Source organism: Syngnathus typhle, linkage group LG5 (assembly GCF_033458585.1).
Source record: "Syngnathus typhle isolate RoL2023-S1 ecotype Sweden linkage group LG5, RoL_Styp_1.0, whole genome shotgun sequence".
NCBI classification, from domain to species: domain Eukaryota; kingdom Metazoa; phylum Chordata; class Actinopteri; order Syngnathiformes; family Syngnathidae; genus Syngnathus; species Syngnathus typhle.
Window position 1 is genome coordinate 16,752,377 of NC_083742.1, and position 25,146 is coordinate 16,777,522.

The window sequence follows — 25,146 nt, forward strand, 5'->3', positions numbered from 1 at the left end:
CACAAAAATAATATATAGGCTTAAAAAGAAAATGGACCAATAAGACATTTCTCTATTTAATTGGAGACAATGGAACTTAATTAAACATTATGCAAAACTTTTCCATTTGTATGATTACAATGACCTTCAATGTAGCATTTTATGTCAACATAATTGTTGATATATAAGGAAGTAGATTTACAAAAAAAAAATGCTGCACGTAAACAAACATCTTGGGGACTTTGTGTAGCCGCGGGACTTGCAGTTGTGATTGACAGCGATGGCGGCTTTGCGCTAACATCACAGTTCAGTTTGATGGCGACGGCTCCTACGTGGCGAAGCTCTTGGTGGCCGGCTGCTCCGTTTCCCGCTCGTACTCGATCTCCACGTATGCTCGCTTCTTTCGAGCCACAGAACCCTTGGCGGGAGATTTGCCTTTGCCGCGCGCCTTCTGACTTGTTCTCGCTTCCGTGCCCTCATCATCAGTGGACATTTCTTTGTCACTTTGCTCCTCCTCGTCGCTGCTCGTCTTCAAGTTGTTCATGTCCTGAAACAAATTGAAACCATGTTGGACACGGATCACCGCGGTGTGTTACATTTGAGGACTAATTATGTAATTCTGGGAAGAAACTACAACAATACGAGTTGAGGACTCTTAGGATGAAGTCATACATGTTTGACATTTTGTTGTCACGAAACGGAATTACTTTGACGAGGTTTCCCTGTACACCAATGGCGGCACGGGGAAAAGGGCAAAGGTGGGACTTTCTAGGAGCATGAACAGGGCAACATTTAGTACCTCAAAGTCACTGAGGTCACTCTCTTCCACCTCATCGTCGGCGACAAACTCCCGCCTCCCGACATCCTGCACAGGAAGCCACACCATCAACTCAAAGCCCGCTTGACTTCTTCTCACGCATCAACCTGATCTCCGCGCTCACCTCGTCATCCTGCTCTACCTCCTCCTCCTCACTTTCCTCCTCTGCCTCTGACTCCTCATCCTGCTGCTCCAGCGCTTTGTCGAAAGCCACGATGGGGAAGTTGTAGATGTCGCCGTACTGCAAAGGAAACAAGACGGGGGTTAAAAGCTCAGCATCGGGACGTTTGGGCGGAGTCGATTATGTACCGTCCCCTGCTTGAGCCTCTCCAGCAGCTCCTTCTCGATGGCGTTGTCCAGCTGTGCAGCAATCAGAGCTTTTTCCTCCTTGCGCTTCTCCCGACGCTCAACCTTACGGCTCAAAGGAACCAGTTTCTTCCTAGAGAATCACAAATGCCAATTTGAAACGTTTGATTTGAGATTTGTCTTTTAAGAGATGAACACTGCTGGTTACACTCCTAACTCTAGTGACTAACTCTCGATCAATTTTTTGTGGGGACCTTAGAAGACGTTGCGCATCCGGCGTACTTACTTCCTCTTGAGAACCAGCTTGCGCATACGGATCAAGTACTGCGTGATCTTGGTGAAGCGTTGTTTGCATTTGTGTCGGATGAAGCGAGGCCAGTAGATGAGGTTCTCGTCGATCTGCTCCAAAGCTTTCTCGTAGTTGTTGCTCAGCTTCACCTGCGTCGAGATGAACACTCGTCATTCTTCGTTGTTATTCTTGATCCAGAGCCTCACAATAATGTGCTTCTAAACTTTTTGCACTTTACATCATTCAAAGGCTTCAGAATATTAAAAGATATGCTGGGATGTAGATCTAAACACATTTACAGAAGAAAAAAAACGACATAAATGTTCTCCTGTCTATTTAAAGATGGCTGGCTTTACCTTCTCCCATAATTTGGCAGGAAACGCCGCTCGCTCAATCACCTTCATGTAGAGGAAACACTGACCTGTGCCGCCAGCATTTACAACTAAGTTAATACAAATCTTATCATGGCAGTGTTGAAGCTGGCTTCTTTGCGGCGCTTGTGTACCTTTCTCCTCCCGGATGGTGGCGTACTGACTGTTGGCCAGTGGACACGACGAACGGTTGCACACGCCAGTGATGTTGAACTCATTGCGACAGAAACTTTGACTTTTGGTCCTAAGGAAAGAAAAAAAAAAGCTGTTCTAGTTGGCTTTTCCTGACATCTTACTTTCTGGTAGGAGCCTGAGGCTTTCGTGCTCACGCTGTTACACATTACATCAATTTAATGAAGACTTCATTCAAACTTACTTGACTTTGTAAGAACAGAACTGCCTGTTGCCTATAAGGTCCCAAATTACCTGCGCGAACAGAAAATAAAGTTAGTTGAACGACGACATCACACGAAAAGTTGTAATAAGTGTTTGCTTAAGTTATAACGCGATGAGGTCCAGGCTAACGTTAGCCTGATGCTAACTATTCATTCACTTACGTCGTCGTGTTGCATGTTGTCGTTATGCTCACCGCGGAGCTTAAAGCTTCACTCTTCTTTTCAGAAATAAGGTGGAAAGAAAGACAAATGATTCAAATTGACTTCAAGTAGATCCGTTTCGACTCACAAGAAGCACATGGACCTGTCGGTAAGCCACCATGTTTGTTTGGTAGTGACGAATCACGACGAGTTACCGCGAGGTTTCAGACGTTGCATTGTCAAACATCGCGAGATCAGACGACGTGGTGAACCTTCCCTCCACAACCATCTTAAAAGTGTTCGAAATTTCAAAATGCCCACAATAGATCCTATGACTCTTGGGGATGTTTGGATATTTAGTCGCTGAATTATTTAGAAGAAATGTCATTGATGCCTTATGACATATGTCGACGTTACTTTTGCGACGTTTCAGGTAATCAACCAGGGCTCGAGTCCGAACGACCACAGCAGGGCAATTTTGATGGACGTTAGCTATCACCTCGACGTTTCGTTACATTGTAACATTTGCCTATTCGTTTATTTATTTAACGTAGTTTTTATTTTCTAAGTGAGTTCATGGTCAGACGGCTTAAGACATGTTGCGTAACAAGAGTGGGCATGCCTTCTCACGGAGTTCCCGTGATTACACCAGTCATCATTTGCATGAACCGAAGGATCAGTGTGAGTCACGGGCGTGAACGATTTCTATACCACGTACCCGACTGTTACGCTAGCGGTGCACATATCAGTACCTCTAATGTAATATTATTGTGACGTCACATCATCCTTTCATAAAGCCAAACACGCTCACGCAAGGAGTATGTTCCACGAGAAGACGACAAAAGAGAAGTAAACTTTCAGCAGCCGGCGCGGTGCATTGTGGGTCAGTGAAGTACTACATCATATGTTGACCTCATCGCGGCTGGCGTCACTTTCGGTTTTTTTCGCCCCTTGAAACTTTGTGACGTCATAGTGAGATTAAAAAGGCATTAAAGTAAAGGGAAAAAAATGACATTCAAAATCAAATAACTGAAAAACTATAAAGCATCTGAAACGACAATGAAATCCATCCATACATGTAAATATGTTAAAAGAGACCAAAGTACATATATGTCAAGAAAATAATATTTGATCAATTAAAACACTATAAATACATCAGGATAAAGTCAACTACACTATATATTATTTTTAACCAATGGGAACATAAAACCAACAATTAGCATCAGGACACGGTCGCGTTCATCCCATAAAATGCTGAAACAGCTGGATGCTAGAGAAAAATGTCAATTTACGAAGTTGCGGTGCAGTTTTCGACATGTTCGCCACATCTGTTCGAGGAGGCCCATGTTGCGGGCTATCCCGCGGCGATGGCGGCGGCTAGCCTGCGTGCTTGGGACGTGCGCATGCTTGTCCACGAGGGATGTTTAAATAGCCGCCATGTTAACGGTGGCGCCTTTACTGGGATGCCTGCGTGAAAGACGCTGCCATCATGTTCAGGATGCTCGCCGTGGCCTGTGAGTAAAACCAGAATGCTGATTTTACATCAGTGACATTGTCGCTATTTTGCAATGCATTGACATTAACAACAATTTATTGTTGTTTTGAACGTATACTGTGTTTTTTATCTTTTATCCATCAAGTCTGGTTGGATTTTACAACCCTTCCAATTGTTTGCGGATATCTTTGGAAAATAAGATGACATGAAATATGTATGTCTGGCAGGATATATACACACTAACATCACGTGAGAATGTAAAATGAAGAAGATGACATGACTTATGTTTTATTTCCCCAGTGGTTTCTGCGCTTTATTTTCTCTCTCGCACATCCGGTAGGTTTTGTCGTAACACCCAAATGATAGGGATGATGATCACAATATTAATGATGATTAATCATGTTGATGTCTTACAGAGGGTGTGGTGGTGTATGCGTGTCACAATGACACTGCTGTGATGGCATGTGGTAAGAAAATACACATCTTCTTGTCTTGATGCTCTCGCGGGGACATCGTGTGTGTGTTTCTGCACGTCTGTTTTCTGCATTAGTCTGCTTTTTGTGTGGTTTTTGTCTTCATTTGTTTTGTTTTTTTTGTTGCGTTTGTATCTGTGCCTGCTTTTTGTTTGTCTTTTTGTGACCATGTCACAATTAGTGTTTTCGTGCGTGCAGATCGAGGACAAGTGTGCATTTTGTGTGTAAATGTTTTCGGTATATATGTGCCTTTGCAGAGTCAGGTTTTAAGATTCGTTTGGACCACATTCTGTACAAAGTGGGCGTGGGTACCCGCTGCGGGGAGGGCAAGCGTCACCCTGACGACGGCGAGGGTGTCTTTTGCGCCTTTCCGTGGGCTGAGATGGTGGCGGAGGACCTGTGAGATGACGCACACACACACACCTGAGCCGAAACAAGAAGTGTCATTATCTGACGTGCATGCGTGTTTGCGTGTGTGCACGCGTTAGCTGTGGTAACCGGCGTTCTTGCGAGGTTCCCGTCACCGAGGCGGTGTTTGGAGAGTACCCCTGCAAGGAAAACACACGATACCTGCAGGCGGCCTACACCTGCATTGCACAGGCGGCGCCGCTGCCCGTGCCTGCCAAAGCTGACAGTAGGCACACACACACGTGCAAAAATTTGTGCACACACACACTTTGACCCATTATCTTGTTTTGTAGGTGATGACAACACTGGCTGATCAGGTTGATGATCATGATGTTTATTGAAGATGGAATAAAGCATCATTTCACAATTTGACTTTTTTCTTTATGTGGTCGCACACTGAATAAATACACTCCTCGATTTCAAATGACGAAGGTGTCACGGCTCTGTTCCCAGGTGGCTCCGATGGCCCCGCCGATAAACGTTTTGCCACGCCGCCTCACTTGCTAGTCCCGTACGCGTTTGTTGTCACCTGCAATCATGTTATTCAGTCTCCACCTCCCTTTTTCCCTTAAATAAACCCTTTTGTCCACTCGGCATTTGGTCACCCAGCCTTGATGGTGACAGAAGGAGCTCTGCAAGGACGTCGAAGCTTCAGCCATCAAGTGCAACGTAACATGCAGAAAGCACAGACGGCAACCATCAAACTAGCAACGATAAATGAAATGTGATGACTCAAGTCGGCAGCCAATTGCGAACTGCACATAGCTCCGTGGCATAAACGAGACAGTACTCTAATAACTAATACCCTAATGACCTCTCGTGACCTCTACACACATTGTCAAGACTCCTCGCAAGCGCACACACATACCGTATTTTCCGGCCTATAAGGCGCACCGGACTATAAGGCGCACCTTCAATGAATGGCCAATTTTAAAACTTTATCCTTATATAAGGCGCACCGGACTATAAGGCGCACCATCAATGCATCATGTCAGATTTTTAATCCAAATCAAATCATTCTCCATTTTATCTTTTTTATTTCAACTTCAGATGGAACAAATTACTTTATAATCATAAAATAATGATCCATAGTCTTTTTGAGTCATGATTCATAGTCTTCAGCAGGCCACTTATGATTGATTTCATGACACAATACTTCGGGCCAGTTTGAATTTAGGAATTTGGTCCATATATAAGGCGCACCGGACTATAAGGCGCACTGTTGGTTTTTGAGAAAATTTTAGGTTTTTAGGTGCGCCTTATAGGGCGGAAAATACGGTACTTTCTTTGTGGTCATGTGGGTCTACCCAAATTTGGTACACTGATTTGTTACTCCTATGCCTCTAGATGCTTGTGGATGTCCATTTTTCTGTTAGGGTCCTTGAGATCCGTGCATGAGATTCCTCCAAAAGCAGCGCCCCAAGCAGTTTGCAGCTGCTCCCTCTCCAACCTGATGTTGCAAAGCCCGAGGGGTGCAGACAAGGCGGACCAAGCGGCGCCTGGCATGTCGAAAATAGCAGACGTTTGTACACTAAACACCTGACAGTGGTAAAATGTCAAATCAACAAACTAAAATATGCTTACATGCAGAGGCAAGTACACACACAAGCGCAGACACACATGGGGACACACACGCCCTCACTCGCATCCGCTAAATGCTCGACTGGAGCACGGCCCAGACACCATCGAAGCCGCCGCAGATCCAACGCACACGCAAACGCTCGCACAAAGATGAAACTAACAAGATAAACTAGTCCAACTCCAAACCTCGCCCCCCCCCAAAAGCCTTAATACACAATTGGCTGGGATACCAAGTGAAGCAGGTTGAGCGGCACACCTGGTGCAAGTTTGGAGCACACGGACGATTAGAGACAGCTTAGCTATACGAGCAGTAGTATTTCGGAAATAATCCGTCAAAGAGACGCACCTCGACTAACCAGAGACGCACTAGGCATACCTCAACAGGTCAGACGAGTACAGTTGTCATCTGTATGAGTGTGTGTGTGTGTTTGTCCACAGCATTTACATTTATATAGTATTTGGGTGTCAATATTTATACACAAAAATATATGTGTGTGCATATATAGTACATATATGTTCTGAAAGTGTATACATGTTAGTGTGTATGGAACTGTGAGTGTGTGTACATGTATGCTTGTGCATATATGTGTGTGGATGATGTTTGTTGGGAGTGTGTTTGTGCGTGTCTGTGCATGCATGTGTGGGTGTGTGTGCATTAAGGAGTTGTGTAGAAACACCCGAAGCCGAACTCTGGCAGGGCTTTTATTTTGAAAAGGTTTATACCCAACTTCAAAATAAAACAAAAACAATCATGACCTTTTGGTGTCCAATGTTGGGAGCAGAATGCTTGAAACGATTTGAAATGCGACACGACAGAAATGGACGACAAGCTCGCTCTGGTGTTCGACAATGGTTCCGGCATGAGCAAGGTCGGTTTCGCTGGAGACTACGCCCCTCGATTTGTCTTCCCAACTGTCGTGGGTTACCCCAAAGACTCGGTAGGAGGACGATAGCGCGGTAGCTAGGCGAGCCTATGGAATAAGGTATGAACAAACGGCGGCGCGGCGCTATGCTACAGGCTACGGCGACGGGCTCTGCTCCTGTCGTGGGCTCTGAGGCCCAGACCAAGAGGGAAATCCTGAATCTGAAGTACCCCATCCAACGTGGGATTATCACGAACTGCGACGACATGGAGAAGGTGAGTCTTTGAGAAATTTGGAGCCAGGTTGAAAGCTAAAATTTGGTGGATGGAGCTGACTGCTTCAAATGTGCTTCAGATCTGGCATCACTCCTACAACGAGCTTCGCGCGGCCCCTGAGGATTGCCGTGTCCTGCTGACCGAGCCGCCGCTCAACCCCAAGGTCAACAGGGAGAAGATGACGCAGGTTAGCGGCAGTCCAACACACACTTTACACTCCTGTGACGTCGCTAACCTCGGCAATGCTGCAGATCATGTTCGAGACTTTTAACACATCTGCCATGTATGTGGCCGTCCAACCTGTCCTGTCGCTGTTCCTGTCGGGTCGTACCACAGGTAAGCGATCGTGACGCACTTTTCTCGTGGGGGTTTCATACGACGCCTTCGCGCAGGTATCGTCGTAGACTCTGGTGACGACGTCACCCGCGTGGTGCCCGTCTACCAGAGCCAGGTGATCCCAGACGCCATCCTCTGCCTGGATCTGGCCGGCAGAGAGCTGACCGACTACCTGGTGAAGCTCATGACCGAGCGAGGCTACAGCTTCCCCACCACCGGTATCAGCAACTTCCTTTTAGCTTCAGCATTTGCGCTTCAACGAAAATCGTTTTTTTTTCCCCACAGGTCAGCGTGAGATTGTGCAAGACATCAAGGAGACGCTCACCTACGTGGCGCTTGACTTCAAGCAGGAGATGGACAAAGCCACTTCTTCATCTGAGCTGCACAAGAGTTACAAGCTTCCCGATGGCCAAGTTGTCAATGTCGGCAATGAGAGGTTCCGATGCCCCGAGCTGCTCTTCCGGCCCGACCTCCATGGTAAGTACCAACCTGACTCCGGTTCATTGACTGCTTCAAATCAAGTCAGAAATGTTGCTCAGGTTCTAGTTTCTGTTCCTTCCTCTTGCCATTGTTGCATTCAGGTAAGGAGTGTCCACCAAACAGTCTACAACAGCGTCCTGCTGTGCAGGGAGAATATCCAGAATGATCTATTTTACAACATCTTGCTGTCGGGCGGCAGCACCATGTTCCCCGGCATTGCCAAGAGAATGCAGAAGGAGATGAACACCCTGGCCCCACCCAATACTAATATCAAGGTATAACTTGAATGGTTTTTGGGTTAGTCCGCAGAGCTCATACGGACTGGTTGGTGTCCTCCTGAAGGCCCAAATTCATACCTTCCATTGCCTCGGCCAACTGTGATGTGGAACTCCCCCCCCGCTAGCTAAACCAAACTAGCTTGGTGTCCTGCAACTGGAGTCATTTATCTGGAAGTGAGTGGAGGTGACTCATCTAAGGTGGCCTTGGTGTCATTGCAGGTAATTGCTACCGCAGAGAGGAAGTACTCGGTTTGGATCGGCGGCTCCTTGCTGGTCACGTTCCCCACCTTCCAGGAGCGCTGGGTGACCAAGGACGACTACAATGAGTTTGGAGCCTCCGTTGTGCACCGCAAGTGCAAGTAGAACCATAAAAACAGTCCAAAATTATTACCGATTTTTTTTTTTTTTTTAACCGTCTACTGTCAAACGAATCAAATTTTGACTTCTCGCAATAATCCCATTTCATTGTAAAAACAATAACAGAGTTTTTCCCGCTATGAAGGAAAAAGGCTTGAGGCGATTTTGCTGGGATACAAAATTTTGTTGATTAAAAACACAATCTGGAGTAGATTGACGACATTTGGGTTCTTATTGACTGATCATGATTTAGTCATCTCCTTTGTGACTATAAATGACTTCTTGTGATTGAGGGCTATACAAATAAACGTGACTTGACTTGACTTGACTTTTTATAACAGAAATTTGTACGCCACCTCAATGAATTTGAAATGAAGAATTAGTAACAATCCTACATTGTTTTGCTTATGAATTCAAATGTCATTCAAGTCATCACACTACATGATCATGATTTTTTAAATATTTTTTATGTTTATGATCAGTGGAAAAAAAAAAGGAAAAGAGTCTTCTTGCAATCAGCTTGACTTGCCTCAGCTGCTTGCTGGCCTTATTTTTGCACCTTTAAACAGGAAGAGGTCACCGACGTCCATTTGCAATGGCTCCACATCAAGCACCTTCACTTTTGTGAACGGACGCGGTCCTCTTCAAGTGGGAGATTCGCCTTGGTTCCACCAAACAAAGCGTCACCATCTTTGAAAAGGTACATTTTCAAATTATCCCAGTTTTTTTTTTTTTTTTTTTTTGCCAGGACATATACTGAGTCCAAATTGCCTAGCTTATTGAGGGAATTGCCTCGCTTTGCTTTTTATTTCTATTTTGCAGCAATAACTGTTAAAGCTGGTCAAACATATTTTGGGCAAAGTTGCATCACTTGCCAGTGTTTCATGATCATTCTTAATATTGTTTGAGTGTTAATTGTAATATACAGTTTGAAAGTTAACGCTGCTTAAAGGGGAAAAAATATTTCAATGCTTATGAAACTTTTGCACATAGTGGTCAACAGTAGTTACGTGGAAATTTACAAATATTTGAAAAGAAGATTCAAATTCATTGTACGCTAAAGTTAAATATAACTGAACAGTATGAAATATTTTTTTATTAAGGAGCAATTCATCCCAATGATTCTTTTGCGTACGACTGTTGTGCAACTCCAGAGTAGGTTGAGGTTATTTAATTCTGGGGGGGGGTCGTGCAATGGCATCGTTGGCAAAAGCCGTGCACATCAAAGTTCGCCGATGCTTCGGACCCAACAAAAAGACGTTTGTCATCAGAGCAAAGGCTTGTTAGGTCAGCTTGTCAAATATCTTTTTGTGATGTCAGAGATAAAACAGGGCGCTGACTTGCCATGTTTTAGGCGGGTATTGCTTTTACGGCAATCCAAATCTAGATAAAAGATCAAAAAAAGCAAGAGGTGGAGTCTTTCAACACTTGCCAAACATTTGAAAAAGCGGTAACAGATTGTTTTTCAATTTGCCGAGCTTGAATTTAATTATTTCTCGTCATCTAAAGTAGACTGATTTGTTTAAATCTGCCAGCGTTTCAATTTGAGGAAATGCTAATTACTTTTAATAAATGAAATGTTTTTTGCTTATTTGTGGAGCGAGGGGGGGGGGGGTGGTCAATTGGCATTTTAAAAAATGTATCTTTATTTATCTCCAATCCGCGGTATTGCCTACTTTTCACAAATTTGCTCTTGTTTCCAGGGGTCAAAGGTGAAGCACCACTCTTCTGTGTCAAAGTGACCAGCATGAATCCTTGCGTGAACTCAACTGATCCGGAATTAACACCAAACCCGCCGCCGTACCCGACCCCGGCGGTCCCGGCAGTCGACGCCCGTTCGCCCACCTCTCCTCAGCTCCGCTCTGTTTCCGACCTCGGCCCGCCGACCTCGCCGGCTTTGCTTCCCCCCCCGTCATGCCAGGTGTGCGTGGCTGTCCCGTCGCCTGGCCTGCGCCCTTCCCCGCCGCCTTCGTCGGCGCCCCCCGAGGACCAAGCCCCGGATTTGGAGTGTTGGGTGTGCTACAGCAACTTCAACAACGTCTTCCGCTGCCCCAAGATGCTGCAGTGCAAGCACACCTTCTGCCTGGAGTGCTTGGCCCGCATCAACGTCAAGTCGGCGCAGCCCGCCGCCATCCGCTGCCCGCTTTGCCGGCGCGTGACGCCGCTGCCCGCCCTCGGCCCGCCCCAGCTGGCCACCGACGCCGACGTGCTAGCGTCCCTGCCGCCCGCCATGCAGCGCGTCTACAGCGTTCGCTTCCAGCGCAGCAAGGGCAAGCTGCAGATCAAGAGGTGAGGTGAGGGGGGCGGGGGTCCTTCTCGTCAGTGCTAAACCAGCTTGAAAAATCTCGTAATTGTGTTTGCTGTTAATACTATATATAATGGCGACATTTTAAGGTCCTTTCGCTCAGTGTATTGAGAATTTAAAACCACAAACCGTACAACAGCAAAGGCAATAAACAATCAATTCTAAAAAGTAGAAAATGACAAAACAAAATCCAATTTACAAGACTCCACCTGCTGTCTTTTCACAAGGTTATCGGAAGGTCAGGGGCGCTCCACCATAAGGTCGTTGGATGTGGGTCTACCTAGCCCTCCCTTCCAAAATGGCAGATCAGGCGGCGTGGGCGAGGCCTTGTTCAGACTGACGGGTCGCCCCCAATGTCGGGCTTTGCTCCTAACGCTGGTGCTCACCATGACCATCGTGCTCACCGTCATCGTCGTCTTCCTGCTCACGTACAACACCGACCAGCTCTAGAGGCTCGCCAGCTGTCTCCATAGCGACCGGATTCTTGTACTGTTTTTGTGGCGACAGAGATCGCTGTATTAACGACAACGGAGGTGCTTGGCAACTTGTCTCCATGACACCCGGGGTGCCGTCCGAGATGCTCAACTGTCTCTGTGGGAACCTGCAGGACGCTAAGCACACAATTGCTTTTTCCATGGTGACCAAGATGCTGTAGTCTCCATGGTTACTAGGATGCTGAGTGACTTCTTTCCAAGGTGACCAAGGATGCCGTCACTACAATCTCTGCTGAGACCTTCATGGTGATACAGCTGCTCAGTAACTGACTCCATGATGACAAAGACGTCTTCATGTTGGTAGGATACTGTGCATTTTTTTTTCCATGGCAACCGTGATGCTCGTACACAATTTCCATGATTCTCTAGATGCTGAGTCACTAACCAAAGTGTCCAGTATGCTTCATTGGGGTCTTTATGGCAACCAGGATGCTGCTCAAGAACCCCCTGGAAAGGCTAGTGGTGATGACGTCATTATCGGCATCCCGCAAGATGACGGGGAGCCCGCGTGGATGTTTAGATTGCCAATGTGTCTGAAAAGATTGCTTTTCTGTGTAATGTCATGTTTTAGACTTTTACGGTTCAAAATAATCTTAAATATTTAACATTTTTAATAATGTACCTTTCTCTTTGTTTAAATGTGAATAAATGTCTTTTTTGAATCATTCTTTGCGTTTTTGTTTTGTTTGCCCAGCTTGACATGTGATTACATAAGTGAACAGCAGGTGGTGGTATTGTAGCACAAACAGTTTTTTTCTAGTTTAATATTTCCCTGGGCAATCAATACGGAGATGGGACGGGGGGGTGGACATATAATGGGCGTGTAAAATTAACCCCGTCATACCTCACCTTGATGTAGTTCACAGGAGGATAACAGGTGAGTGATGAAAGGTTGCCATGGAGATAGTGTGTTTTGTGCAGGCACATGCACACCCATAGCAAACTGATACCATTGAGAACTTGAGTATGATTTTTATTTTTTTCCCAACGTTTACCTTTTGCTCTGGACAGTTCTGATCAGCAGGCTTCTGGCCAAGAACCCTCATCCTGCTGGTCACTTCTGAGCCACACATGGCTAATGAGGTTTTTGAAACCCCTGACATTGTCTGGGTGTAAAATGAACCACAAAATTTGCAGCTATAAAAATTTGTAGCTAGTCTGGGGGTGATGGGTTTACTCCATTACTGAAAATACCTTTTCTTTTAGCACGTATGAATGAACTTGAATGGTTATGCGTGAGTCCATGTGCGTGGGCACGTGCTTGCGTGTGTGTCAGAGCAGCTCTTGAGTGCAAGTGTGTGCGCATGCGCGTGTCACTTTGAAGTGTCCTGACCGCTAATCTACGCCCATCACAAAAATGGGGCCTCAGGCTGGCTCTGTGTCTGTGTGTGTCTGTGTGTGTCTGTGTGTGTGAGAACAGGCTGTTTGCATTTCCACAGTGTACAATGAATGAAATGGTTCAAGCATTTGCACGAAATGTGTCTGAGGTATGTAAAACACAGTGTGCGTCGTCTGGGAAATCCTTGTGGTTGGAATGCCAGGGCGGTGAAGTTCTCAACGCCTTGGAATGGAACAAACATGAAACCAGGGTTGAAGCAAAGGAAACAAGGTGGCAAGGAAAAGAGGTCAAGGAAAGCAATCAATGGCATAAGGGAAACTCTGTCGATAAAGGATGGAAAGAAATGAGAAGAGACCACAAGGAGCAACATCATTGAGGAACACGTTGCAGAGGAAGGGAGGAAAAGAGTTGAGGAATTGAAGAGAAAAAAAAAAATCCAGCATAGGAAACGATGAGATAAAATGAAGTTAAGAGGAGGAAACAAGGAAGGAAAAGGAGATAAAAGGAGTCAAGGAAAGAAAGTCTGGCTGAGGAATTGAGTCAAGGAAATAGGAATCGAGGAAAAGGAAAGACCAGGAGATGACGGAAAGAGTCAAAGGAAGGAAGTCAAGGAAAGGAAACAAGACCAAGAGGAGATGAGGGAAGGAGGCAAGTAATTAAGGTGTTGCAGAGCTTGCGTGCGTCTTAAAATAACTCCAAAACCAAAAATGGAGCCAGTGGCCTACAGCAAGCAGACCACACCCACACGGCGCATATTTAAGCAGCGGGTGTGAAGGTGACAAGGAAGAAGCAGAAGATCAACATGACTTCCTGTTCCTCCTGCACGGTACTACCCGTGCTTGCTGGACTTCGGCCACCGCGCCGCCGATGCCGAGTCTTGTACCCGCCGTCTCGCTGCAGGCGGTGGACCCCGAGGGAGGACCCAGACCAGGCCCTACGCTGGCTCCGCCTCCTCGCAGCGCTGCTATTCATGCAGATTTTCAGTGAGGACTCGAGTCCAGGTGAGACAAGCTTCGAGTCTTGTTCCAAGGGAAGGTTCTGGTCTTGACAAAAGGTTGTAGTCCAAATGCCAGGTCATCTTTCTGAGAGAAGGTTCAACTCTTGAGAGAAAGTTTCTAGATTTTAGTCCCAAGTTTTGGTTTTGGTCCTGAGTCAATGTTCTAGTCCCAAAGTAAGTACAGTGAGGATTCCTGACGTTAGCAAAGGTTCTGGCCAAGGGAAAGGTTCTCATCCCTAGAAAATGCTCTACTCCCATAAATAGGTTTAGCAATGCTAACTGTTAGCTTTAGCCTTCGGGGTCTGACGCCATCTTTGTTGATTCACTGAAGATGCGATGAGCTCTGAAAGCCGTGAGGGAGACCAGCCCACAACGCTCGAGCACGATTTGACCCCAGAGCGGCCACGGGGGGTCCGAGGAGTGGCCGGCGCTTCGGAGCCACCTGTGGACTGTCTGGTCAGCTGACCCCGTCGAAGGAAACACAAGCTCCGACATTTCACTTGTTCCAAAACATTTCTGTCATGTAACATATGTAAATATATCATGATCCCGTTTGTACACGTCTTTGCAATAAATTATAGTTTTCGGCTATGTTTCAACAAAAATGGCAGACTTCCTGTGTTGTTGTTGTTGTTTTTTTTAACAATGTGACATTTTTGGGTGGGTTTTTCAAAATTTCTGGAGGTTAGATTTCCCTCACTTCTCTCGTTTCCCTTCCAAATGCGTGCTACAAATTCAAAATGGCTTTAGGGGCTGAATTTTCAAAACAATCCAGAAGGAGCCAGGGTTGCATTTTTGGTCCAACTATAAGAGCAAGTTCCTTTTATTTCGAGCCGGTGGTGGTGTTAATTCAGGTCACCAGAGTATTTTTGAACTTGCATTAATCATGAACTTGAATGTAATGATGTGACAAAGTCCAGCCGGATTGAAAAAGAAGCATATATGTGTGCAAAAGACATGAAATAATCTCTGCTACGGGAACACACACACACACACACACACACACACCAGCATGCACGTAAGGCCGTCTGTCATCGCTGTGAGGCAAAAGTGACCTCCTCGTATCACCCAATGACGTAACCGCAGTACCGAAGTTGCATGGAGTCCTTGAGTGCCTGAACCTGTTTTGTATGTCTGTGGAAGGTACCAACATTTATTAAGAATGAAGCAAGACTTATGACATAAGATCATATGGTTGCATAATTGTGCACACCCTCTTATAACTGCAATGTTGCTATTTAAAGACTGAGCAAATTCCATTTCAACTCATGTTGAATGGAAATTCGTACAGTCATGCCTCTATTTGAAGAGCCTCTGAATAGCACCAAAGAAGGTCGCTGAACTAGCTGCTCTAATAGGCTTTTCTTCACAAACATGCAAATACAGACTGACTGGAGCTCCTGACATCACTTGCTAGGCTAATATTCGGCGCACGAATTGTACAGTAAATATAGTAACATAACTCTCGGAAAATCATATTACTTTACATTGTCTTTTCTGTTTTAAATTTTACAATACAGTCGTTTTTTTTATGTCGTATGACATAAATTTAATGCACAATTTGTCTTCACGGACCACCGAAATTGATGTGGTGGGCCATATCTGACCCCCCGGGCCTTGGGTTTGACACCAGTGCTCTAAATATTATAATTGCTCAGTGTGGTGGAACGTAGGCTATTCATAGTCAACTCATCGTCTGTCAAGTCTCACGCCCACATCATTATTGTCATGTTATTTTTATTCCGGTTCCAGTGCCAATTGGTGCAACTACCTTGGGATGTCAATCAATGCTCGCAAACGGGGTTTCCTTAACTTCGACGTGGACCTTTCATTCATTTGCTTCCAACTTTCCGAGTGACACTCTTCAGCACCATTCCAAAACAAGCAGAATTTCACACTGAAAGGATCCGCAATTCCAGATTCAAATTTAGAACTTTTGATGCTTGGTTCAAAATCAAATCTAGAACATTGGACTGCCTGCCAGACAAAATAAGCACCCTCCCCCCCTACACACACTTACATAACGGTATTTTCCACAGCTCTAGGGATTTTTGAAACACCTTGCATGCCAAGAAATAATTCCTGGCGATTTACGGTCTGCTGCGTAGGTTCCCTGCACTGGAAACGACGGTGATGATTGGCCGTGGTGACAGCCAGTCAGATGCCGCGCGGACTTTCCGCAGGTCGGAGTGAGTCCAGCTGAGTTTCCAGGAAAGGAAGTGACCTCACACATGACTGGTGCTTTGTGAGTTATTGTCTGGGAGCGAAAGTGTAGCATCAGTTCTTCCCACGGCCGGCTTGGAAATGGGGACGGACTCGAGAGGGGGCGCGAGACTCTGACTGGCCTCTCTCCCACTGGACCAATTAGAATAAGGCAAAAAAGAAACAAAAAAACCACTGAAGCATGAATGAGCCTGCATTTAACTCTTTCATTGACTCCAACACGCCACACTGAGCATGTTGGGATTCTTGGCAACAATTACAAAGCTTTTGATATCAGTATATCAACGTAGACACGTGGATGGGAATGTTTAGCTAGCTAATGATCAGTAAATGAAACTGTGATGCAATGAGTCACGAAAGCTTTGCTTTTGGCCGCTGACACTGACCGAGTTTGCAATCTTGATTGTTGGGCTGGAAATAAAAAGTCTGTTGGCCAGTGCATGACGTATAATAAATTAATTTCAACAAAAAAGTAAAAGCTTTCCATATGCTGGACGCATGCTCTACTGTTTCGGTACATACACTCCAGCGTGTTTTCCAAAAAGGGAATAGGATTGCTAAAACGCTTAACACAAAATATGGAGTTGATAACGCGCACTCTCTACCATCCATCCATTTGCTCACAAACAGGAAGTAGTTCAAGTTTTAGCCCCGCCTCCACGGCAAATCACATGACCATCCCGTGACCTGCGCCCGAGAGACACGTGACCCGGCCTGGCGTGTTTTCACCTGGATGCCGCCCGTTTCGGCACGTAGGCCGTTCCCATGGCAACCGGCCAAGCCTCTGCCGATCAAAAGAGCCTTTGAACGGGTTACCGCACAGCTACTGACCCAAATGAACGCCGCGACCGGGCAACCATGCGGTGAGACAAAAACTCACAGTCAGCTTTTTTATTTTTTTAATGACTCAGTCAATTTGCAGCCTTGGAGGAGGTCAAGAGGGTTACATAATGAGTGGAACAAGCCGGGTTGTGTGTCATGCGAGGGACGCAGATGCGGTAAAGGACTAAAACAACAGCTTTTTCCCGACCTGCGACAGCCGCTCGCTTCCAGTCAGAGTGGAAAAAAACCCACCGCACAGATGTACTGTGGACAACACGACTCCCTCTGAACGCAAAACATGCCTGTCATCTTGGTTGTTTTTCTTGTAAACACACAATTTCAACCTCAGCTAGCACAAAGCTATCATTTGATTGGACTATTGCAGCCTTTAAAGCACACAATGCCGGTTTTTTTTCGTGTCTAATATCGTTTTTTTCCAAGGAGCAGTTTTGAGGCAAAACGTTTTCTCATATTGTGTTCAACAGGCACGTTATTTATCATTTGAATGTTAAGACTACTTTCTGTGGCTAAACGGAAACTTTCTGTTAGGGCTGAATGATTTCTAAATTAATCTAATTGCATTCCCCCCCCCCCCCTTGGGATTGCGATTTATTACGCAACTCATTTTAACTTAAAAGTATCTTACTCAAAAACACACACGTGACACCTTTGAACTTTTTTTTTTCCCCGTATATACACGCACCGACCGGCCTTGCGGTGTCATGACACACAGGAAACTCAGCTCCTGGTGGAGAGCTCGGCCCACTTCCCGTTGCGGCACCAAAGCATGACCATCGTAGCTTTCACATTGAACTGTGTGACTTTATCTGTATTACACACCCACTTATGTCATCATCATCAAAGTTCCTCTGGTGAAATGTTGCTCGGGTCAAAAGGAAAGATATGTTGCTCAGGTCGGAAAATCACCAGCGTCAAAAATCCCAGCTTGTGTTGTGACCCTCAACAAGTTAGAAGTTCAACTTGCTGTTAACACCGACGTCAAGAAATTTCTGGTACATGGTTAGGATTGTTTCATTTTCAATGGGCTTGTTGCTATGTTACACAAAATTAAATGGGCTCGTCGACATGCCTACACGGCCCTGTTACAATGATTCACAATGAGCTAACGTTGTACAACTAATTGTAGTCTGGATGTGTGCGGTGTGATGAAAAAAATGTCACACGGCGATACCGGAGGTAAAATTTACTAATGATTTCGGCATGAGGAGATGTCGCTGCATTCCTGGCATGTCTGGTCATGATCGTCAGGTATCCTTTAGCAACTTTGGCGGAACCATTGTGGGGGAAAAAGAAACTTCCTAGCCAACGGTTTTGAAAATTCAATTGGAAATCTATAGCGAGCGCCCGCGACTCATTCTTATCGAACTTAAAAAAAAAAAAAAAAGAAAACACCTTCTAATTTCTAGCAAACAGCATTGTCGGTAGATGGCGAAGAAATCAGGGGAAATCACGTTCACGCCAAAAGATTGCGACTGTCGTAACGGGCTGGCAAGACCACTGCAGGAGAAAATCTTGAAGATTTCACTTTTCGAGCCAAACCGGTTTGATCTGGCTACCACCCCCAGTCCCTAAAATAGGGGTTTTGACTCAGTCTTATGAAGCACTGTAAAATGATGGGAAAAATCATGAATCCAACATATTTATAGATAAATATTTCAATCAAATATTCCATCCTGAAAACCCTAACTCTCAATTTCGTTGTATACCTGTTGTACAATGACAATAAAGGCATTCTGTTCTATTCTAAAAAAAATAATAAATGCTCAAATAATCAACATCAATATGGAGAAAAACTTTATCAACTAAATAAATGAAACAATAAACATTTAAAACATGACTAAATTCACTAGTATTTACTAAATATCTTACATGTATTTAATATAAAAAGTGAACAATACACACAATGTATTTTAAGGTGATTTAAAAACATTTTTAACCAACATTTGAGCAAAATAAATGAGAAGATACTGTAGTCTGTCTGTATGTATACAGACAACAGAATAACCACTAACCTGAACTTGAATTTTTCCAAAAATGATGAAACGTGTCATTTTTACTTGCGATCAGTTGAGTAAGAATGTGCAGGCCAGGGGGCGTGGTTTAATGACGTCACTCTGGTTCTCCAGTATAAAGACCACTTTAGTACTTCTCGTTCTCAAACACAACCGCCCAAGAGAGCGAAAATAACCAGAAATCAAAAGCGGAAAAATGTACTCGACGAGCTCCACGATGCTTCTCTACAGACGCGAAAGTTTGGCCCGGCGCAACACACAGCCGGAGGTGTTCACGTTCGAGCACATCCCGACGGCCGCGATCTCTCCGATGCCCGCCCGGCCCAAGAAGCGCTGCACTCGGGTCATGTACCCTGCCAAGGTCCGGATGCACCTGCCGCCTCCGGAGAAGAGCGCGGCCAAACGCTGGCTGATTCTCCTTGTCCTGGTGGTCCTGTGGCAGATCTACACCGAGGAGCCCTGCGCTGACACGCCGACCGGCGGCGCCCGCAGCCCGGACGACTACCAAACCTTCCCCGCCGGTACCGACGCTGTTCCAGCCGCCGCTCCTTCCAGCGTCAGCGAGGCGCAAGCCCCGGCTGATGACTGCACCGCCACCGGGCCAGCGGGCAACAGCTACATGGTGGCCCTGCTCGTCTACCACCGCCTGGGCGGTGAGAACTAAACCGATCCGAGTCTCGTGATGGTTCGACGCGAAAGCAAGCCCAGCGTGAAGGGACCGAGCGGAGGGGAAGCGACAAGCCCGCTCAGCTGCGCCCCGGAAGCTGCTCCGTGAGCCGGCCCGGTGACTGACTGCCGGTGTGAGGCCTGAAGGAGCCTTCAAGTCCAAGAAAGAACAAAAACTGACAAAAACTGTGAACTTTTAACAAAAACTTGAAATGGTCATTGACTGCACTTCATAACTGACTGTTATTCTGTCTTGTTTAACTATTTATTTATTATTAATGTTATTTGCTATTTATTGACAACACTTGGAATAAAAAAAAAAAAGTTGAAATATAACGTGTAAGGCTTTTTCACTGTTTACAACCATCCTGAAAACACTATCTGAATAAGCTTTAAATTGATTTGATGGGTTCTAGACTTTTTGTGAGAAAAAAATAATTGTCTAGTTCGAAAGAAATATTCATTTTAATGCAGCAGCCCTTAATGGTAAAATTTCACATTTTGTGATCTACTCCAGCAAATGAGCGGCAAAAACAGCCTGCCATGGAATATTGGTCTGTATAAAAAAAAAAAAAAAAAATCTATTCTTATGTTGCCTTTTGTGAGCAACGTGTTAAAACATGCGCATGAATCATTTCAATATTTGAACACAAGATTTAATATAGCAACACTCATTTGAATTGACATTCAGCTGACTCACCAATGTAAATACATTCAAACAGACTTTTGAAGTTCAAAATACACACTGCACATAATATAGTGTAGTACTTCAAATACAATATGTGAGATGTAACGTCCTGCCTTAAAAGGAGTGTCTGGCCCATTTGAATGGGGGAGAGAAATTGAATATCATCCAACATTTGTTGCAATATGCGCCTTCCAAATATGTTTTGTTTGCTAGCCGCTTGTTTTGAGGTTCTTGCCACCAGTATGAACGTCAGGCATGAACAATCAGTGACAAAAGAAGGCGTGCATGTTTATATTTGGCTTGTGCCGGTTCCTGGGAAGAGCGTGTGACCTTTGCTTGTTCCGGAGTGTGCATCAGCGCTTTGTGTTCCGTGATTGTGAACCGACGGATGGACGCTTTGACGTCACATCGCGTCACAGAAAAGTGTTTGCGCTTTAAACCGAACAACGTGATTGTTTTTGGTAAAGATTTATTTTGGCTTTGATACATGCGTGTTATGTTACATTATCTTTGGAGAGTTGAGGATACTTTCCCATTCTTACTTGACAATCTGGGCTCTCCGTTGTTTGCTCTTGATACATTTTACAATGCATCTCTCGACTGGAAAAATATGTCATTGCCGTATTGGCCCGAATAAAAGCCGAGTTTCTTTTCATTGAAATAAAACTGAAAAAGGGGGCGTCGTCTTATAATAGGGGTTGTCTTATATTCGGGCCAATACGGTATTTTGGGACGATTAATTTCAGGACAGAACTGAGACTTGGGGCACATTGCAACCTTTTCGCGATGGGTTATTGTCATTTGTTGCAGAAATATTTCATATTTGCGGCCAAATGCATTAACCTTTGCCCAAATACGTTTGTCTGCGTTGTGGGCTGTTTTTTAAACCACACCAAAGCAGCAAACATAAACATATGACATCACGGCAACAACATTGCGTGTGTTTGTGTGGTTGTTATCAACACTCGTGATAGTGCTCGCACACGCACGATGTGAGTGTTTGGGTGGTTGTTTAGGAGAGCGACATTAAACAAAAGATGGGTTCATCACACAGCGGCCGATTTCAGGATGGCCTGGGGGGGAGGTGATGTGATGAGTCATGCGCTCCTGATGGAGTGGGTGGGAAAGAAGGAACCCCCCCAAAACAAAAAATCTAATTGCCTTTTGTAGTTTTGTTGTGCTTTGGTGTTCAAATATTTTGACTTTTTTATGTGAGCAAAGAGTAGAAAATGTTGAGTGTGGCCTAATGCAACATTTTCCTGAACAATTTGCATTTCCGAGGTAATTGACGTCTTTCTAACCTTTTGTTGACTTTTAATGAGCAAATAAAGTATTGGATTGATGCTCTATCACATTTACATGTGTTAGTTTAAGGAAAATCTGATTTTGTGATGTAAAAGCTCTTCATTAGGTTGTAAACATACTTTATAAGGGCCAAGTTATATGGGTGTTTGAAATACACGCCGAGTAATTTGTTGCGTTGTTTGCTTTGACGGTAAACTTGAACCTGGACGGGCAGTAAACAGCTAGAGGTGTCTTTTTTTTTTTTTAAAAATAACTTTTTACTTTCTGGCAAACTGTTGCTTGTTGTGTTCACTGCCACCGCACATGGCTGGTATTTCAAGTTTTTTGTTAAAAAAAAAAAATCATCCGAACGATGGCTTATAAAAAAAAAACCTCACTCAAGGCACGGCCGTAATAATTTCTGTTATGTGTATTCTTTTTGTGATTTAATGGAAAATATCACTTAACATAAGTTTAATAAAAACACTGTCATTTGAAAAGCAAAATATATATTTTTGTGGCTTACCCGCAATTTAACAATATATTTAATGCAAAACTTTTTTGTCGTCAACTGTAGACGATTAATCGAAAAATATTGCATTTACATGAGAAACTAGCAGGTTTATGTGAAAATGTCTTCAGTTAAAATTGCTTCCTTGCCAAGTCTTACTTCCTCCTCATCATCATTCCAGGGGCGTGAGTCACTCCTATCGTGAGGGTGAGGAAAGGTCGAGGGTGAAAGAGGAGACCTGGAAAGCGTAGGAGCCGATGATTCCCTGACTAAGTCACAAGTTGCTGGACGCCTCACCGTGATATTTTTACAAATTTACCAGGTACCACCACCAACACATCAAATACATCAAACACCTGAAACCAGGAAAAAAAAAATCAAAAACTAGTTTGGTGGGTGAACCAAAAGAAAAGACAATTCAAATGGAAGATAAAGATTCCAAATTGGTCATGGAAACTAAAATTGGCAAGATCACAGATTACTGTTACCTGACCTGTTTGAAAATGTTTTACCTAATTGTGTTCGTGTAAATGTCACAGCTGGAGGAAGTAGGTTAGTGGATGCTGACGTGCAAAACAAAATGACATAACATCGTGTATGGGGCAAAAAAGGGCGCCAACGCATTACAGCTTCAATTAACACAATTATTGTTTGTGTAATTGCTTTCGCGTTAAATGTCACAGCAGGACGACGACATACAAGAGTGCTTGTGCAAACATGCTAACATGTTAACAAATGCTATCACACAAGAAAACATCACCCAAAATCCTTCGTAGCCATCTTTTTTTGTGTAACTCCTTCCATGCTAGAAAACACAAAAAAGCACCCATCTTTATCATTATTAGCATGATTTAACAAATTATGTTTGCTGAAGTGTTACAGGACGAGACATTGTCGTGGACTCTAACATGCTAGCACATTAGCATATGTGAACCCACAATACATCGTTTAGTAAACAGGACACAAACACACATTACAACTTCAATGAATCAATCTTGCAATCATTACGATAACCAGCTAACACAAGATACTTTCTAAATGAGCTAAGTATCGGTAGTGTCGCGCCTTGTACGTATTATTTCAACACGCATATTTGTCATTCCGAAGCTTTGAAGAGCACGTAAGGAATGTGGAGAATGTCAGGAAGTCTCGTGGGAATGTCTCGCTGTCTCTTTAGTCACAGGGAGTTGACAGACACCACAACGGTCCGACACATATTGTTGTCTTGCTTCCCACATGAACAGAAATGCTGATGATGTCAGTGAGGTGCTCCACACATTACAAAGACGATTGCGACACAAGAAGAGACAGACTCCATCCTCCTCCATCATGAGGTTTGCCGACATAGTTTCTCACAGGTATTCATAAAATGTTTGGTTGGGTTGTTTTGTCTTTTGAGTAATTGAGCAAAACATAATAGCTAGCCTGAGCATCGTACTATGTTATCAACTCTGCATCCATTTTTGGTCTGGTCATCCGTGAAGGGGGATCCGTCCATCTGTGGTCCGTTCTTGAGGCTTCTTCCCTTCTTTTCAGATTTTTTTTTCTTTGTAATTAATGGTGGTACAAAAAAATTTGATTTGAATAGATGATGATGATGGTAGGTACTGAAGATGTAGATGAAGATAAAGAATGATGATGATGATGATGCTAATGCTCATGTTGATGATTACGAGATGATGAAAATGACGATAGGTGATAAAGAAAGTGATGAAAACGAAGCTTATGAATCTAAAGTTCTGTGCATGTGTATGCGCGTGTGTGTTGTTGCTCAACATTTAGTCACGCTGTGTTTAAGGTGCACAAATGAAACACACCCTGGACGCACCCTGGCGAGCAAGCACACAGGAATCCTCGGTTTTTTTTCTTTTCTTCTCATTCTTTTGATGATAAGATCGATGTTGAAAGAAAGTAAGTTCCTCTTGCCACCTGGCAGGAAACAGGACACGGCAAAAGGGTGTTTGCGTGATGCCATACAAGGAGCGCTTAGTGGGCTCAAATTTTGCTAGCGACATGACTTAACTCTGTGTGTGTGTGCTTGGTGCGTGGGTATGTTTTTGTGTGTGCGCTTGGGCACTATCACACCATCCTCTTCCTCATCTTCCTCACTAACAACATTCATGCGGTTAAAAACATGTGCTAGCATGACAAAATGAATGCACTTTGCCCCTTTGGTCTGACACAGGATGAGGCCCAAAAGACAAAAATAAAGTCACATGACTTGCAGTTTCAGAGCTCCACCCGACAGATCACGATCCTCTTCATCGTATGTTTATTATGTAATTTATATATATATATTTCCCCATATTCTTATTAACCTTTCCCGTGCTCATTTAAACACTTTCTATTGCCGTTATTATTTTTGTCCACTTGGGGTCGTCCTCGCATTTTGTGACGTTGAATGTGTGGGACTTTAAAAGGTCAGGTTTGACCTGTTGAGTAATGTGGCAGTGAGCCAATGAGAGTGTAAAGTTGGCTGTCATCAGAACAAGATAGCAGCTTTAAAAAATAAAATTTATCAAAATATATATAAACAATGAAATATATATAAACTATGAAATAAATAAACAGTCACTAGTTTGTGAATTTTCGTCAGTCGCGAGGAACCTAAGAAAAAACTAAAAAAAGAATGGAACGTATCTAGCATAACAGATTTATACTACAAGAAAAAAAAAGGGCTTTAAAAATGAAAAGATGGCACAAGATAAATACAACTTTCAACAAGCTAAGTAAGCCTGCTCCACATAAACTTAAGTCATCTTTCATGTTGGTCTTGCATGGTCGTTTTTTTTTTTTTTTTTTGCAAGTCTGAAACTTTTTACTCTGTAGTCACATCTCCATATGAAACAATAACTACACAGTGCGTACGTGTAAAACGTTCAGAAGACAAGACGCAAACACTTTGAGTGCCTGAATGTTACACTCTGCTACCATCTTGTG

General features: G+C 44.2%; 4 protein-coding genes across 6 annotated transcripts; 3 read left to right on the plus strand and 1 right to left on the minus strand.

The window, feature by feature from the left end:
• Positions 1 to 43: 43 nt before the first annotated feature.
• Positions 44 to 2,507, minus strand: mak16 (MAK16 homolog (S. cerevisiae)). Its single transcript, XM_061279252.1, has 9 exons — positions 2,320 to 2,507; positions 2,139 to 2,188; positions 1,897 to 2,006; positions 1,748 to 1,812; positions 1,389 to 1,540; positions 1,106 to 1,235; positions 921 to 1,037; positions 779 to 844; positions 44 to 526 (listed from the first exon to the last, which is right to left on the minus strand). The coding sequence occupies exons 1-9, from the start codon at positions 2,332 to 2,334 to the stop codon at positions 308 to 310; spliced, it is 924 nt and encodes a 307-aa protein (XP_061135236.1). The 5' UTR covers positions 2,335 to 2,507; the 3' UTR covers positions 44 to 307.
• Positions 2,508 to 6,354: 3,847 nt separating this feature from the next.
• On the plus strand, positions 6,355 to 9,167 carry LOC133154452 (actin-like). 2 transcript variants are annotated; one of them, XR_009714472.1, is made up of 9 exons: positions 6,361 to 6,639; positions 7,072 to 7,193; positions 7,274 to 7,393; positions 7,473 to 7,580; positions 7,645 to 7,729; positions 7,786 to 7,947; positions 8,015 to 8,206; positions 8,311 to 8,484; positions 8,707 to 8,846. XR_009714472.1 is itself a non-coding variant. In XM_061279207.1 (8 exons), exons 2-8 carry the CDS (start codon positions 7,074 to 7,076, stop codon positions 8,848 to 8,850), a joined length of 1,209 nt encoding a protein of 402 aa, XP_061135191.1. In that variant the 5' UTR covers positions 6,355 to 6,639; positions 7,072 to 7,073; the 3' UTR covers positions 8,851 to 9,167. The 2 variants fall into 2 exon arrangements, 1 of the variants encoding a protein (XP_061135191.1); XM_061279207.1 differs by having other exon boundaries at positions 6,355 to 6,639; positions 8,015 to 8,484; positions 8,707 to 9,167.
• Positions 9,168 to 9,417: 250 nt separating this feature from the next.
• Positions 9,418 to 12,310, plus strand: LOC133154493 (RING finger protein 223). 2 transcript variants are annotated; one of them, XR_009714473.1, is made up of 4 exons: positions 9,418 to 9,544; positions 10,548 to 11,133; positions 11,377 to 11,943; positions 12,013 to 12,310. XR_009714473.1 is itself a non-coding variant. In XM_061279266.1 (3 exons), the coding sequence occupies exons 2-3, from the start codon at positions 10,592 to 10,594 to the stop codon at positions 11,597 to 11,599; spliced, it is 765 nt and encodes a 254-aa protein (XP_061135250.1). In that variant the 5' UTR covers positions 9,418 to 9,544; positions 10,548 to 10,591; the 3' UTR covers positions 11,600 to 12,310. The 2 variants fall into 2 exon arrangements, 1 of the variants encoding a protein (XP_061135250.1); XM_061279266.1 differs by having other exon boundaries at positions 11,377 to 12,310.
• A 6,872-nt stretch (positions 12,311 to 19,182) lies between these two features.
• ier3 (immediate early response 3) lies at positions 19,183 to 19,942 on the plus strand. The gene has a single exon (XM_061279286.1). It carries the CDS (start codon positions 19,254 to 19,256, stop codon positions 19,719 to 19,721), a length of 468 nt encoding a protein of 155 aa, XP_061135270.1. The 5' UTR covers positions 19,183 to 19,253; the 3' UTR covers positions 19,722 to 19,942.
• Positions 19,943 to 25,146: the final 5,204 nt, after the last annotated feature.

Excerpts from the sequence above, each read along its gene's own strand:
- mak16 (XM_061279252.1), bottom strand. Across the intron at positions 1,236-1,388 it reads AAGCTGGTTCTCAAGAGGAA|GAAGAAACTGGTTCCTTTGA; the intron begins GTAAGTACGCCG and ends GTGATTCTCTAG. Across the intron at positions 527-778 it reads GTGACCTCAGTGACTTTGAG|GACATGAACAACTTGAAGAC; the intron begins GTACTAAATGTT and ends AATTTGTTTCAG.
- LOC133154452 (XM_061279207.1), top strand. The coding sequence starts at position 7,074 with ATGGACGACAAGCTCGCTCTGGTGTTCGACAATGGTTCCGGCATGAGC. Across the intron at positions 7,194-7,273 it reads TGGGTTACCCCAAAGACTCG|GCTACGGCGACGGGCTCTGC; the intron begins GTAGGAGGACGA and ends GCTATGCTACAG. Across the intron at positions 7,730-7,785 it reads CCTGTCGGGTCGTACCACAG|GTATCGTCGTAGACTCTGGT; the intron begins GTAAGCGATCGT and ends GCCTTCGCGCAG.
- LOC133154493 (XM_061279266.1), top strand. The coding sequence starts at position 10,592 with ATGAATCCTTGCGTGAACTCAACTGATCCGGAATTAACACCAAACCCG. Across the intron at positions 11,134-11,376 it reads GGCAAGCTGCAGATCAAGAG|GTTATCGGAAGGTCAGGGGC; the intron begins GTGAGGTGAGGG and ends TCTTTTCACAAG.
- ier3 (XM_061279286.1), top strand. The coding sequence starts at position 19,254 with ATGTACTCGACGAGCTCCACGATGCTTCTCTACAGACGCGAAAGTTTG.